Raw genomic sequence first — 13,136 nt, 5'->3', positions numbered from 1 at the left:
CAACTCACTGCTCTTTGATCAACAGTGAATCTCTCAACCATAATGGATCAATCAGAATTCACAGAAAAAAACAACTATATATGAATGGAAATAAACAAATCTTTGAACCTATGGGGCTCAATCCCTGTATCCCTCCCCTAAAGCATTTTCATCATATTTTACCCAAATCAGTGTGAAGCTTCCATGACATGCTGAATATACAGGAAATTGTGAATGTGAGGCACACACAGACGAGTGGATCACGTATTGGGCAATTCTCATCATCTGGAGCTCCAATGGATATTAAGGAGCTCAAAAGGGAGAGTATGAGACCGAAGAGGAAAAGCACAATGACGTTTCCATCATTGTCCTTCATCACAGGTACATCTCTACCATGAAACAGGATAATTCCCACAATCATTATAATCAAAATGCCCAATGAAATCAAGCTCACAATAACCAAGGCTGCAGGATTCGTGAATGCAAGGTAATCTTCAGGCATGGGCACACAGCCATTTTTATCTTGATTTGACCAATAGTAAGTGCGACAGGGGAAGCATTCTCGGAAATCTTTAAAAAACAAAAACAACATTAAAATTACACTTTAATTTAAGTGCGGATGCTGCAATCACAATCTCATACCAAAATGAGAAAGGAAATCACAAAATCACAGCCAATATCACAGGAGACATCACAAAATTGTCAGTAAATGTCCATAAACTAGAATGCCCGTGTTGCATTGTTCTCTTCACAGAGAGTCACGTGACCAAATAAAATGGAATGCCAGGTGAACTAGCATGGCATGATCGCTCCCAAAGGCTGGTATGATTCAAGAAGTGCCTGTGGGTTTGTGTCATGAAGGAAAAATGTGCAATGAGCGGTAGGAAGCAAACATTCATCGTTTGCAGACGGTGTGCATGGCATTGTTACAGTGGAGATATTTCAGTTTTGCATGTTTACTCTGTATCAAATTGGGAATTAATCCAGACATTAAGAAAGATCGCTTTATTCAAGAAAGTTGAACAAAGATACAATGCCATACCTTTGAAAATCCTAAAAAAAATACAGATCAAATAGTTTTGTATGCAGCCTGTGGCTGCTGGTTGTGCTGCAATTGCAGTGTCCCCTGTTTATAGGAAGCTGGTACTCGTTTTACCGACCTCGGAAGGATGATAGGATGATTTAACCCACCTGGTGTTATTTATCAGAGCGACAGGGTGTGAGCTGATTGGGATGCAAAAGGGATGGGTCATGGAGTGGAGTGATCTTGAATAGGGGGACACAGAGAAGGTGGGAGGTTGGTAAAGACACCTTTACGGAGAGGGTACTGACATGGGGGGTATTTGACTCCATTAACGGATGTGAAGTGGTGTTTATGGTCATGTGCAGGCAACCTCTGCAAACTACACTTCTCATGATTCCCAATTTGGATAAAGTAGAGAGACTAACATCACAGTTGAGATGAAATGAATAGTTGTTCTGGGGTGGGGGTGATGGAGAGAGATAGGAGAGAGGGGTGGGGGTGATGGACCAAGCAATTGGTTTTTTTGGAAGAAATTTTGAAAAGATTGATAGAGGTTTTGGACATAAACCTTGCTCGGCAGAAGAAGAACACGTTTTGTGTTTTGTTCGAGAAATAAGGCAGTGAAGCATTTAAAAAATGCCATTAAAAGCTTTTGAAGTAAGAAGTAATTAATTCAATTAACATTAAATTTGGATGAATTGAGAAAAGGAAGGAATAAAGAATGAATGAATAATGGAAATACGGGCAGAATGAGTTCTGTATTTTTTAATTTCAAAACATGTTTATTTGTTTTTTAAGTGAGGAAGGGGAATAAGATGAAGTTGAGGAAGGTGAAAGGAGAACATGGAGGAAAAAGGGAAATGGACCACACTGTGTCAAAGTGGAAAAATAACTTTTACGACAATGACATGAGGCCTCGGTGAGTTGGTCAGACACACACAGGGACACAGATTCAACAATACACCCTAACAAGGTACAGTTAAATACAGAAAAATGGAAGAAAAGACAAACAGCAACACTGGGACGAAAGGATAATAGAAAAACACGACAATTTGGTCCTTAAAACGTAGTTTGAGGAACTCGAACCCTGTTCTTCATTGCATAGCCCGTGAGCCACAGGCAGCCCCCTGGTGGCTGAAAGTGAGCCCCCTGATGTGTGGCCGATAATTAATCCACAAATGTGAAAAAACCATCATAATCTGCCAAAATGCTATTAATTTGTTTAAAATTATTATTTAAAACTCATTTGTTTCTCATATTTTCCCAGCCTGTGTAACTGACTTCCGATTGAATTACCTTCAATCTCATTCTTCACTCCAAGTCTTCAAGACAGCTGTTCACCACCATCTAAACTCCTGTTAATGTTGAGATTTGTACCTTTTCTTTAAAGCTTTTGTTTCTTCCCAACTCAATTCACTCGCCTGCAGTTAATTAAAATATATTCCTGCTTGGGACATTGTGTATGAGATAAGTAAGGTCATACTTGAGTGATTCAAGGGAGCATTGTATCATGGAATCTGGGAGGAAAACCTTTGATCTTGCTTATCAGTTTAATATATATCGCCAGGACAAAAGCCAACTGGTAATCCAGCTGGCTCTTGGGATGAAAAGAATGAATTGTGTATAGTGGAATTTGTTGGAGATAAAAAAGCCAAATATAAGGGGGTGACTCGACTATTTTGGAGAGCACTCTCAGGGTTCCTCAAATACAAATTGTTGTGCCTGGGGTGTGTTTTTCCGTGTGCACGTATTGTTAGACAATAAACAATTTTCTCTCAAATACATCGACGTCTTCATGCTTCAGTAAAGGGTGATCGACGCATCAACATTAACTCCGACCCCACCTCCACTCCTGCACCAAGCCCACATTCTTCCAAATCTCAACACTTTCCTTCTTGAGAGTTTGCTTCTGTATCCATCATGTCCATCCCGTGTATCCTCCACTAACCCTCATTCCTCTCCACACCAACTCTGTGCACAAGCCTTGACTGTATTTCTATTAAAAAAAAGACCCAGAAATGATAATGTCGGTTTCAAGTGTTAATAGATGTGAAATCAAAATCAATGAGTGAAAACCAACCTGTTCCATTGGTGTACTCTCTACTCGTGCACACGATGCAGTCAAAGCAACAGAAAGGTTCGCCTTTACGTGTAGCCTTCCGGGTTCCTGATGCACATGGCTCACTACACACCGACTCTGGAACCTAGGAAACATTCATATTTTCCTTCGCTGGAGATTTTAGATATACAGTTCTGCAAATCACAACAATTGCTACCAGCAATTTAAATTTAGGGATTAATATCTTGCTTCTCTGACATTGTTCTACCACAATTTTGAACTCAATCAATGTATCAATTGTTAATTGCAGGAGGTTCCTTTCCATTAAATGGCTGGCATACATGGAATTCTGCTGGAATTGTTGAATCTAAAGCTCAACATTATTATTATTATTTCCTGCATTGAGGCTAACAAACAAGGGCCCTATCTCTTGAATCACATAGGGGTCTGAGGCAACTCTGATTTTTGCACCAACAAAAAAATGAACAAAAATAGATAAAAACAAGTAAAAAAGACTTAAAATGTCATAACAACTGTTGTTTTAGAAATTTTGCTGAATGGAGCTAAAGGGCGAGCCGATATTTATGTCCAACTAAAATGGCCAACAGTCTATCAGTCAGCCATCTTTGATCAGATCGCAAAATAAAGTGAGGGGCATGTGTATGCCATCATGGACTGTGATCCTGCAAAGTTTGAACAAAATCGGACCATTGCATGTCTGAGAAATGGTTGTGGACACATTTAAGTCACAAAATGGATGCCAGTTGACCATCTTGGATCTGATCGTGAAAAAAGACATGAATATGTTAGCTATTGTTCTTTGTCTTTGTGCCAAGTATGAACAAGATTGGTAAATGCATGTCCGAGAATTGGATGAGGACGTGTTCGACACTGGGTTTTAACAACTATAATGGCCGCCAGTCTTCCATCTTTGATCACATCATGAAACAAAATAATGTGCATATGTAAACCACCATCATGTGTTGTCTTTGAGTCAAGTATGAATTAATTTGGTCCTGACAACTCTGAGATATAGTTGCGGATGCTTGCACGCAGGCACGCATGCAAGCACACGAAAATCGAGACCAAATCCATAAGCCCCAATTTCAGACTAAGTCCAACGAGGACTAATGATGTTCTCTTCCAAGCAACTTTAATCCAGGAGTAGGCTATTGGGCTCAATGGCTTCAAAGCAAGTCATGCAAACTATCCCGTCATATTACCCCCATTATCTTTTCTACACCCATTTACTCTCTGTCTGTCTGTCTGTCTGTCTGTCTCTCTCTCTCTCTCTCTCTCTCTCTCTCTCTCTCTCTCTCTCTCTCTCTCTCTCTCTCTCTCTCTCTCTCTCTCTCTCTCTCTCTCTCTCTCTCTCTCTCTCTCTCTCTCTCTCTCTCTCTCTCTCTCTCTCTCTCTCTCTCTCTCTCTCTCTCTCTCTCTCTCTCTCTCTCTCTCTCTCTCTCTCTCTCTCTCTCTCTCTCTCTCTCTCTCTCTCTCTCTCTCTCTCTCCCTCCCTCTCCCTCATTCCATCCATTCCCCGACTTGTATCAAACTGTGACTCAATGACCCCCCAGTGTCAGTTCGTATATTTTCTACCTTCTGCAACCACACTCTTCCTTGAAACTACATTTCATATCCAAAACCATGGGGGCAATTCCACTGGGTGCTCACCTGGTAGAAGATAAACAGGGAACCACCGGTAGTCATTGTTGAAGTCGACTTCCTTTTTAAATGTTAGTTTGATCATCAATCTGCATAAATGTATGCCTGGTGTCGGCTTAATGGTTAGGGTGGCAGGCTTTGTATCCGAGGGTCCTGAGTTAAAATCCCACTCAGCTGTTGAATTAATACCAGGTGCGGTTAACTCGACCTGTCATTCTTCCAAGGTCGGCAAAATGAGTGCCAGCAGGCTGGTGTACTGTGTCGGAGTGGCGACCCATCCAGAATTGTGCTCAACAGCCAAGGTGACTGCTTAAGCAGCACCAACGCTCTGCACAGAGTACGGTCCCAATCTCCTCTCTCTGCTTAAATGTGGCCATCAATGGATCAATGTATAAGAATTGTTGTTAGATTAATTACTATGCCTGTCAATTACTATTATACCTGTCAATTACTGTTATTCATTTTGATGTAAGTCATTTTATTGGAACCGAGATAATCAAACCCATTTTATTGGAACTTGTATCTTATCTGGATTATTTTATACTGGAGCTAAGGGCCTAATTCCAATTGTCTCCAAAGCTTTCCTGTAATTTATCTTAGCCTTTCTCTGCACCCAATACATTTGTTTCTGCTGTTCCTCCCCTGTCTCCACTCCCCACCACTCTCCTGTTTCTCTCTCTGTTCTTAGATTTCGAATTAATGTGCCTGCCATGTTCTTACAGGCCTTCCGAAAGATCTCTGTGATATTGAATTGTCTGACTTGCTGTACTCTCAGCTGTACCCTTGCATTGCTTTAATTCGTTTGTTGTCTTCAACCAAGACGATAATAACTTTCTGGGATGTCTATATTGTGTGCATATTGCTTTAAACTGGCACAATCAAGGTCAGATGTGGGTCATTATGACCCGACTCCCATCCACCTCTTGTTCTATATTCTTCTCCTGGGCCCCCGAAACTTTCCCCCACCTTCTCTTCGTATTATATATAGACGATTACTGAAACTCCAATTTAGCGAAGACCATTGTATGTATTTCATCAATGCTCCTTCATTCTGTGATATCACATATAATAAATATTCTCTGATTGTTTTGTAATTTGCCTTGAGTGGACATTGAGTATTAAGAGTTCCACCACAGCATGGATGACCAACAAAATATATCACAGTTAATAAATTAAATACTTATGTAATTTGTTTTATCAATGCCATGAACAAACTTTGGGAAATCATGGATGATATAGGTTGTGATCAAGTTTCATCTAAATTTTGTGTGGTTTCGGAGAAGAAAGCAAAATACTTTGGGAGGGGCAACCCCCCCTTACAGCCCCTCAGTCCCCGATTTTTCTAATGTCAAGAACAAACTTTGGTACATCACAGGTGATGAAGATTGTGGTGTTTTCATCGGAATTGTGTGTGTCGTTTCTGAGAGAGAAGCAAATATCTCTTTTGTGGGGAGAAATTCCTCTGTAGAACTCCAAAGGCCAGATTTTTTTTAATGGTGTAACCAAACTTTTGTTCATCTGGAGTGTTGAAGGTTATGGTCAAGTTTCACTGAAATTGTGTGTAGTTTCTGAGAAGAAAGCAAATACATATTTTTGGGGAAAACCTCTCCTTACATCCCCTCAGACCTCGATTTTTCTCACTTCGTGAACAAACTTTGATAAGTCACAGGTACTGAAGGTTGAGGTGATGCTTTATCAGAATTGTGTGTGTCATTTTAGAGAAGAAAGAACATTCATATTTTGGGGGAAAGCCCCCTGTAGACCTTACTTAGACCTCAATTTTTTTATTGGCATGAACAAACTTTGGGAAATCATGGGTAATGAAGGGTGTCATCAACTTTCATTGGAATTGTGTGTGTCGTTTCTGAGAAGAAAGTAAATACCTCTTTTGGGGGGAAACTCTCCATAAACTCCCTCCGTAGACCCCCCCAGATCGCAAAAAAAAATTTGTGCTGTGAACAATATTTCACACAACATAGGTGATGAAGGTTGTGGGACAGTTCATCAGAATTGCCTGTGAAGTTTCTAAGAAAGCAGAATCCCTATTTTGGGAGACAACCCCCATAAACACCATTACAGCCAGAATTTATTTATGCCACGAACAAACTTTGGGACATGCATGATCATGACCATCGCGGAAAAGTTTCATTAAAATCGTATGTGTAGTTTCAGAGAGAAAGTTGTAAATATATGTGGACGGACAGACAGGACGGATGACACACCATCCCATAAGCCGGGAACTACGTTCCAGGTGAGCTTAAAAGATACAATTGCATGAAATAATTTATGAAGTAAGCTTACCTTTGTAGTCCCGCCACTCCAGTAAAATCCACTATTATTCACAGAGAGCTTTTTGTCAGGTGAACGATCAGGGTCAAAATGTCCGATGTTTTTCAAAAATATTTTTCCATTTGTATCTCTTTCCCATATTATGAGCTCATGTGGGGCAGGTGGGTCTCCATTTTCATCAAAAAACTTTGTAGTTCCCGAAATCGATTTCCATCGTACATTCCGAAGATAAAACAACAGCTGAGGAAAATGGCAAGCAAATTGAACATTACTGGAGCGGTTGAGAATGGTTTAAGCTAACCATCAATATATTTGTTCAATTTTGGTTGAAATGTCAAATCATAAGCTTGATTCTCATCCACTCATTAAAATATAAATTTTGTACAAAATTAAACAAACAATTTCTCCTTACTTGCCAAGGTTCAAAATCAGATATCTGGACACATGATCCATTTTGAAATGGACTGTTTTGGGATGTACATGATTGAATGCCCATCAAGGCATATACCACAACATACACTGCTTGGTACGTATAATACGAAGCAAAATAGACATCAGTAAACTGCGAGTAAACTTCATCTAATGATTCTTGGCCTGTGCATGGTGGAAGTTCAATTTTTTCTCCATTCCAGGTGCATCTGAAAACATCTTCCCACAATTCAACAATATATTCATTTAATGATTTCTCATTCCGAAAAAGTGGGTGTTTTTCTCTTTTTAGTTTTTTATTCGGTTCAACATGAGTATTTTCACCAGATAAATAATTTTTTTTTCTCTTTTAGAGGCAAGAAGAATAGATGGTTATTATTGTTTTGTAAACAACAACTGAATCGGAAGTTCAATGCAACAAATGTTTGCAACGTTTATCAAACGTCATCTATACGAACAAATGTCAGTGTGTGTGTGTGTGTGTGTGTGTGTGTGTGTGTGTGTGTGTGTGTGTGTGTGTGTATGTGTGTGTGTGTGTGTGTGTGTTTGTGTGTGTGTGTGTGTGTGTGTGTGTGTGTGTTTGTGTGTGTGTGTGTGTGTGTGTGTGTGTGTGTGTGTGTGTGTGTGTGTGTGTGTGTATGTTTGTTTGTGTCCTCCATAACTCCAAAACCGTGAAACCTAACGGTGTGAAACTTTGCATGCACATGAAGGGAAATCCATGGAAGTGTATGAGTGAAAATTGTGTGTTTGTGTTCATTAAAAAACCCATTTGGAAGCTAATTAACGGCTATATTTAATTATATCCTTCAAAGCCTGGTGTTGGCGCAGTGGTTAGTGCAGCGGCTTGGGATCCAAAAGGTCCTGAGTTCAAGCCCTGTTGGGCCACTGAATTAATACACCAGGGGGTTGACTCAGCCTGTCATCCTTCCGAGGGCAGTGAAATTAGTATGAGTATACTGGGCCAGTGTATACCCCGGTTAAAATAGGTGTACCATATCCCTGTGTCATAAGAGGTGACCAGGGTTGCGTGAGAAAGGGAATCCGGCGTAAAACATGTGCCAAATCACTATGCGGATCATACGGATGATGTGCTGTGGCGAACCCTAACGGGAGCAGCCGAAAGAAGAAGAAGAAGAAGATTTAATTATATCCTTCATCAGGCGATCCTTTGGTTTCTTAAGGTGTTTCCGAGGTTACCTTGCTGGGGTCTAAAGCTGCCATGTTTTTTGGCCAGTCCAACCATGCTCTGACTTGGAACAGGCCACAACGATTTATTTACAAGAAAGTTATTTTTTTCACTTTCCTCACTCATATCATCAAATGCCTGTTCATCATAGTGCCGAACCGATGAGTATATCGCAATACTTGTAAATGCTCGGAGATGCCAGAGTGTGTGTGTGTGTGTGTGTGTGTGTGTGTGTGTGTGTGTGTGTGTGTGTGTGTGTGTGTGTGTGTGTGTGTGTGTGTGTGTGTGTGTGTGTGTGTGTGGCTTCATTTCATTTCCGCACATGTCATAACCTCGAGAATCTCTTGAATGAAACAAATTACGAAATTTCAGCTCAAGAATTAAACTTCGCAGCAGTTCCGATGACTAAAATAAGTGTTGATTTGTCCAATTCGGACGAAGATTGGGCATGTCTGGGAGCATGGGTTTAAGGACAGGAATTGTTAATAACTTGCCAAGCCTGGCGTTCCATTGGTGTAGTTGCTTGAGTGCTTACGCCTCTTGCAAAGCACACTACATTTGATAGAGGTGCAGTTTGTGTCCCTATCTGGATGTACAGTCGGCAGGTACGTACACAGCAAACATGAACTTGGTACCTATGGGTAGATTTGGATCAGAAGGGAATCTCTGTGGGTGTGTAGGACTGTCATGCCTGTTCCGGGCACCATAGTCACAAAGTTTCAACCCGTATTTTATGGAGGTTTTATAAAGTTTTGCTTAGTCCTTGAGACTATTTCTAAAGCACTTGATTATCGGGTGTGCTTTACAAAAGTTATATGTTTCTCTTTGCGAGTTTTAAAAAATATATATTTGATAACACCCGATTTCTGAGCGTTTTGCCATTTTCACAAGTTTTCTTCATTACCATGCCAATTTGTTTTCCACCTATCACACACAGCTTTTTGTAAAGATTAATGTTTGTGCACATTTTGAAATTTCATTGCAAATGCAACATTGTTTTTCGGTGAAAGCTACTCAAGGTTTATGGGTTGTATACAGTACATACTGGAGTCAGTCATCACAATAACTCCAATCTGCCGATTCCTGAAAACTTACCAATATCAGCCAAGCACGAGTGTGTTTGGCTGATTTTGGCTCCCTCAAAGGGTGGAGGAGCTCATTGTGAGCCAACGGCCATTCATATCTAGTGCCCAACTGTGTCTGCGGACATCCTCCTGCAGTTGGGTTACTTTTTTATTAGGAGGTTGGTGGCAGGATTTGCACTCCGGCCACTGTAAAACCCTTCATTCCCCAAAACACACAAACGCAAAAAAATCTGAAAACCCACTGCGTGGGAGTACCTCCTGTGCAGCTTCCCTTTCGCAGGGCAGCTCACCGGATGGTGGTATTGGGGCAAAGCCTTCGGGACCCCCAATCTTTGATGAAAGGAGGGAAACCACGGGGTAACCTCCCTGGGTCAGATTGCGGGAGAGTGTGTCGGAGTGGTGCTAAGGTGTCGTCCACCAGACGGCGGTCTCATTGGGTTAACCTGAGGTGGTCCCTTTGGGTGGGTGCCTGGAATGTCCTATCCCTAAGAGAGGATGATCACCTGTCTCTGTTATCATCTGACCTCAAGCGTTTGGACATTGGTATTGCAGCACTCTCTGAGGTTCGGAGACCGGATTGCGGCAAGATATTGGTGGGTGGTTACACCTACTATTAGTCTGGTCGCTCTGATGGTTACCATACTCAAGGAGTTGATGTAGCTGTGTCCAATAAGCTGACCCCAATGATAATTGAGGTAACACCAGTCAACGAGCGTATTATGAGACTAAGGATTCGTCACTCCTTAGGTGTCATTTCTCTGGTCTCTGTCTATGCTCTGACTGAGGCGAGTGACCTCACCGTGAAGGACACATTTTACGCCATGCTCGAGTCTGTGGTTGATCAATGCCTCAGACGAGATACACTTCTAGTCTTAGGGGATTTCAATGCATCGACTGGAACTGATAGGGATGGTTGTGAGACGTGTGTTGGTCCCCATGGGTCAGGAACTATGAATCAGAGTAGCACTAAGTTCCTTGACTTTGCAAGAAGTCATGGACTTAGGGTGGCCGGTTCATGGTTTCAGCGCCCACATGCTCATCGCTGGACTTGACATTCCAACGCTGACGGTGTGGCAAAAGAGATTGACCATGTCCTCATTGACGGTCGCTGGAGGATGATCCAGAACTGCAGGGTCCACCAGAGTGCTCAGTTCCTCAATACTGACCACTGGCTTGTTGTAGCAACTCTAAAGCTGCACCTTAAATCCTGGACAATGGTACCATCCCAGCCGAGGCTGGATGTTGGCAAGCTCAAGAATGAGAGAGTAACTGAGGAGTTTGCGAACAGGCTGAGTGGACATTTGGGGTATCTGGGTGCTTTGTGGGGGAACTGAAGAGTTATGGATTACCTCCAAGACCACCATCCTTGATGTTGCCGGTGAATGTCTTGGAACTCACCGCAGGGCAAAAAATAATTTTGTCTCTCAAGGGACACTGGATACCATTGACCAGAGTCACAGGGCCAGGCTGAATGGGAGAGCTGAACTGTTCAGGGAGCTGAGGCGTAAAACTGTACGTGCACTAAGTGTGGACAAGGAGGCCTATGTGTGAGGAATCTGTGAGGGGTAGAGCATCACCTGTAGACAGGTGATTCTCATCCCGCTTACAGGGGAATTCGCGCATTGCGTTCATCCAAGCCCATCCCTCGGAGCACTGCAGTTTGAGCAGAGAGTGGTAGGCTCTTAACAGAGGAGTCTGAAGTGAAGGCCCGCTGGGCCAGTTACTTTGAGCGGTTGTACCAGGCTGATCCACCAGCTGTCGAGTTGGACGTTAATGGTGTTACAATCCCTGTTGCTGACCCTCCAATCAATTGTGATCCACCATCGCTTGTGGAAACATGGGCTGTGGTGAACCGGTTGAAAGAGGGTAAAGCTCCAGGGATCTGTGGCATCCATGCTGAACTTCTCAAGGCTGGTGGAAGTGCTGCACTTGTGTCGTTGCATGCAGTTTTGTGCTCTGCTTGGAACACAGGCATCATTCCAACTGATTGGAAGAGGGGCCTTGTTGTCCCTCTCTGGAAAGGGAAAGGTGATCGCCAAGACTGCAACAACTACCAAGGGGTGACGCTGCACTCAGTGCCGGGCAAGGTCTTTGCTCGGATAATTCTTGATAGGATTCGCCACCATCTGCTTGAGCACCAGCGTCCAGAGCAGTTAGGCTTTACACAAAAGAAGTCAACGATTGACCGTATCCTTGCTCTTAGTGTCTTCACTGAACGCAGACAAGAGTTTCGGCAGGGGCTGCTTGCAGCCCATGTTGACCTCTGTAAAGCGTTCGATTCAGTGAATCGGGATGCCCTCTGGAGGATTCTTGGTCTTCGTGGGGTGCCACCAAAACTGATCGATCTGATGTCTGAACTCTACTCTGGTAATGAGAGCGCTGTGAAGTGTGGTGGTACCATCTCTCACTTATTTCCAGTTGTTACTGGAGTTCGTCAGGGGTGTGTACTGGCCCCCACACTTTTCAGCACTTGTATGGACTGGATTCTAGGGAGGATGTCGGAAAGATTAAGCTGCGGTGCATCATTTGGGAATGTCAAGATCTCGGACCTTGATTTCACAGATGATGCAATCATCTTTGCGAAGACTTTAGATATCCTTTTGTGGGCCCTCGAGGTGCTGAATGAGGAATCGGAGCCGCTGGGATTATGGGTTTCTTGGGTCCAAACTAATATCCAGGCTTTCAATGACTTCTTGAATGCTGTTGTCCTGTCTGTGTATGTTTTTGGTGAGGATGTTGAGGTCGTAGAGAGATTCACTTACATTGGCAGTGATATTCATGTCTCTGCTGGCTGTCAGTCAGAGGTCAATCGACCTCTGGGTCGGGCCTGGGGAGTCATGGATTCACTGGATCATGGGATATGGCGCTGCCAGTACCTGTGTGGGAGGACGAAAGTCCGAGTCTTCAGGTCCTTTGTGCTTCCAGTCTTGCTCTATGGATGCGAGACTTGGACTCTGACCAAGGATCTGAGACGGAGACTTAATTCCTTTGGTACCAGGTCTCTTGGGAGAATCCTTGGCTATCGCTGGTCAGATTTTGTGTCCAACGAACGGTTGCTGAGAGAGACTCGGATGAGATTTGTTACCTGCATGGTCCGTGATCATCAGTTGTGGCTGTATGGACATGTGGCTCATTTTCCTGACGCTGATCCTGCTCACCAGATTCTCTCAGCGAGGGAGTCTCGTGAGTGGAGGAGGCCAATGGGCCGAACACGTGCCTCTTGGTTGCAGTAGGTTGACCAGCATCTCAAGGAGATGGGGATCGGCCTGGCATCTGCCTGAGGGAAGGCCAGACGGAGGCCCCTGGAGTACCGGCGGAAAGTGGACGCAGCGACGCGCTGTTCTGGCACATGCTCCCATACCTGACCTGACGAGTGTGTGTGTGTGTGTGTGTGTGTGTGTGTGTGTGTGTGTGTGTGTGTGT

General features: G+C 43.1%; 2 protein-coding genes across 2 annotated transcripts in view; both read right to left on the bottom strand.

Annotated features, from left to right (window-relative positions):
- Positions 1-282: 282 nt before the first annotated feature.
- Positions 283-7,756, bottom strand: LOC147035732 (vomeronasal type-2 receptor 1-like). The gene is made up of 5 exons (XM_085869305.1): positions 7,426-7,756; positions 7,026-7,253; positions 3,084-3,207; positions 373-549; positions 283-290 (listed from the first exon to the last, which is right to left on the bottom strand). Exons 1-5 carry the CDS (start codon positions 7,507-7,509, stop codon positions 283-285), a joined length of 621 nt encoding a protein of 206 aa, XP_085725431.1. The 5' UTR covers positions 7,510-7,756.
- Positions 7,757-9,110: 1,354 nt separating this feature from the next.
- Positions 9,111-13,136, bottom strand: part of LOC147035731 (extracellular calcium-sensing receptor-like) — a 37,934-nt gene continuing 33,908 nt past the window's right edge. The window contains exon 5 of the mRNA XM_085869301.1: positions 9,111-9,263. Within this exon, the coding sequence (XP_085725427.1) occupies positions 9,111-9,263 (153 nt within the window). The remainder of the gene's footprint in view (positions 9,264-13,136) is intronic.

This window comes from Eptatretus burgeri, chromosome 1 (genome assembly GCF_056783735.1).
Source record: "Eptatretus burgeri isolate ZD-2024b chromosome 1, Ebu_testis_v1, whole genome shotgun sequence".
Taxonomy (NCBI): domain Eukaryota; kingdom Metazoa; phylum Chordata; class Myxini; order Myxiniformes; family Myxinidae; genus Eptatretus; species Eptatretus burgeri.
This window is presented reverse-complemented; position numbering and strand designations above follow the sequence as displayed.

Coding starts and splice junctions, on each gene's coding strand:
- LOC147035732 (XM_085869305.1), bottom strand. CDS start 7,509: ATGGGCATTCAATCATGTACATCCCAAAACAGTCCATTTCAAAATGGA. Junction 7,254..7,425: donor CTGATTTTGAACCTTGGCAA/GTAAGGAGAAAT, acceptor CATTTTCCTCAG/CTGTTGTTTTATCTTCGGAA. Junction 550..3,083: donor AGAGTACACCAATGGAACAG/GTTGGTTTTCAC, acceptor TGTTTTTTAAAG/ATTTCCGAGAATGCTTCCCC.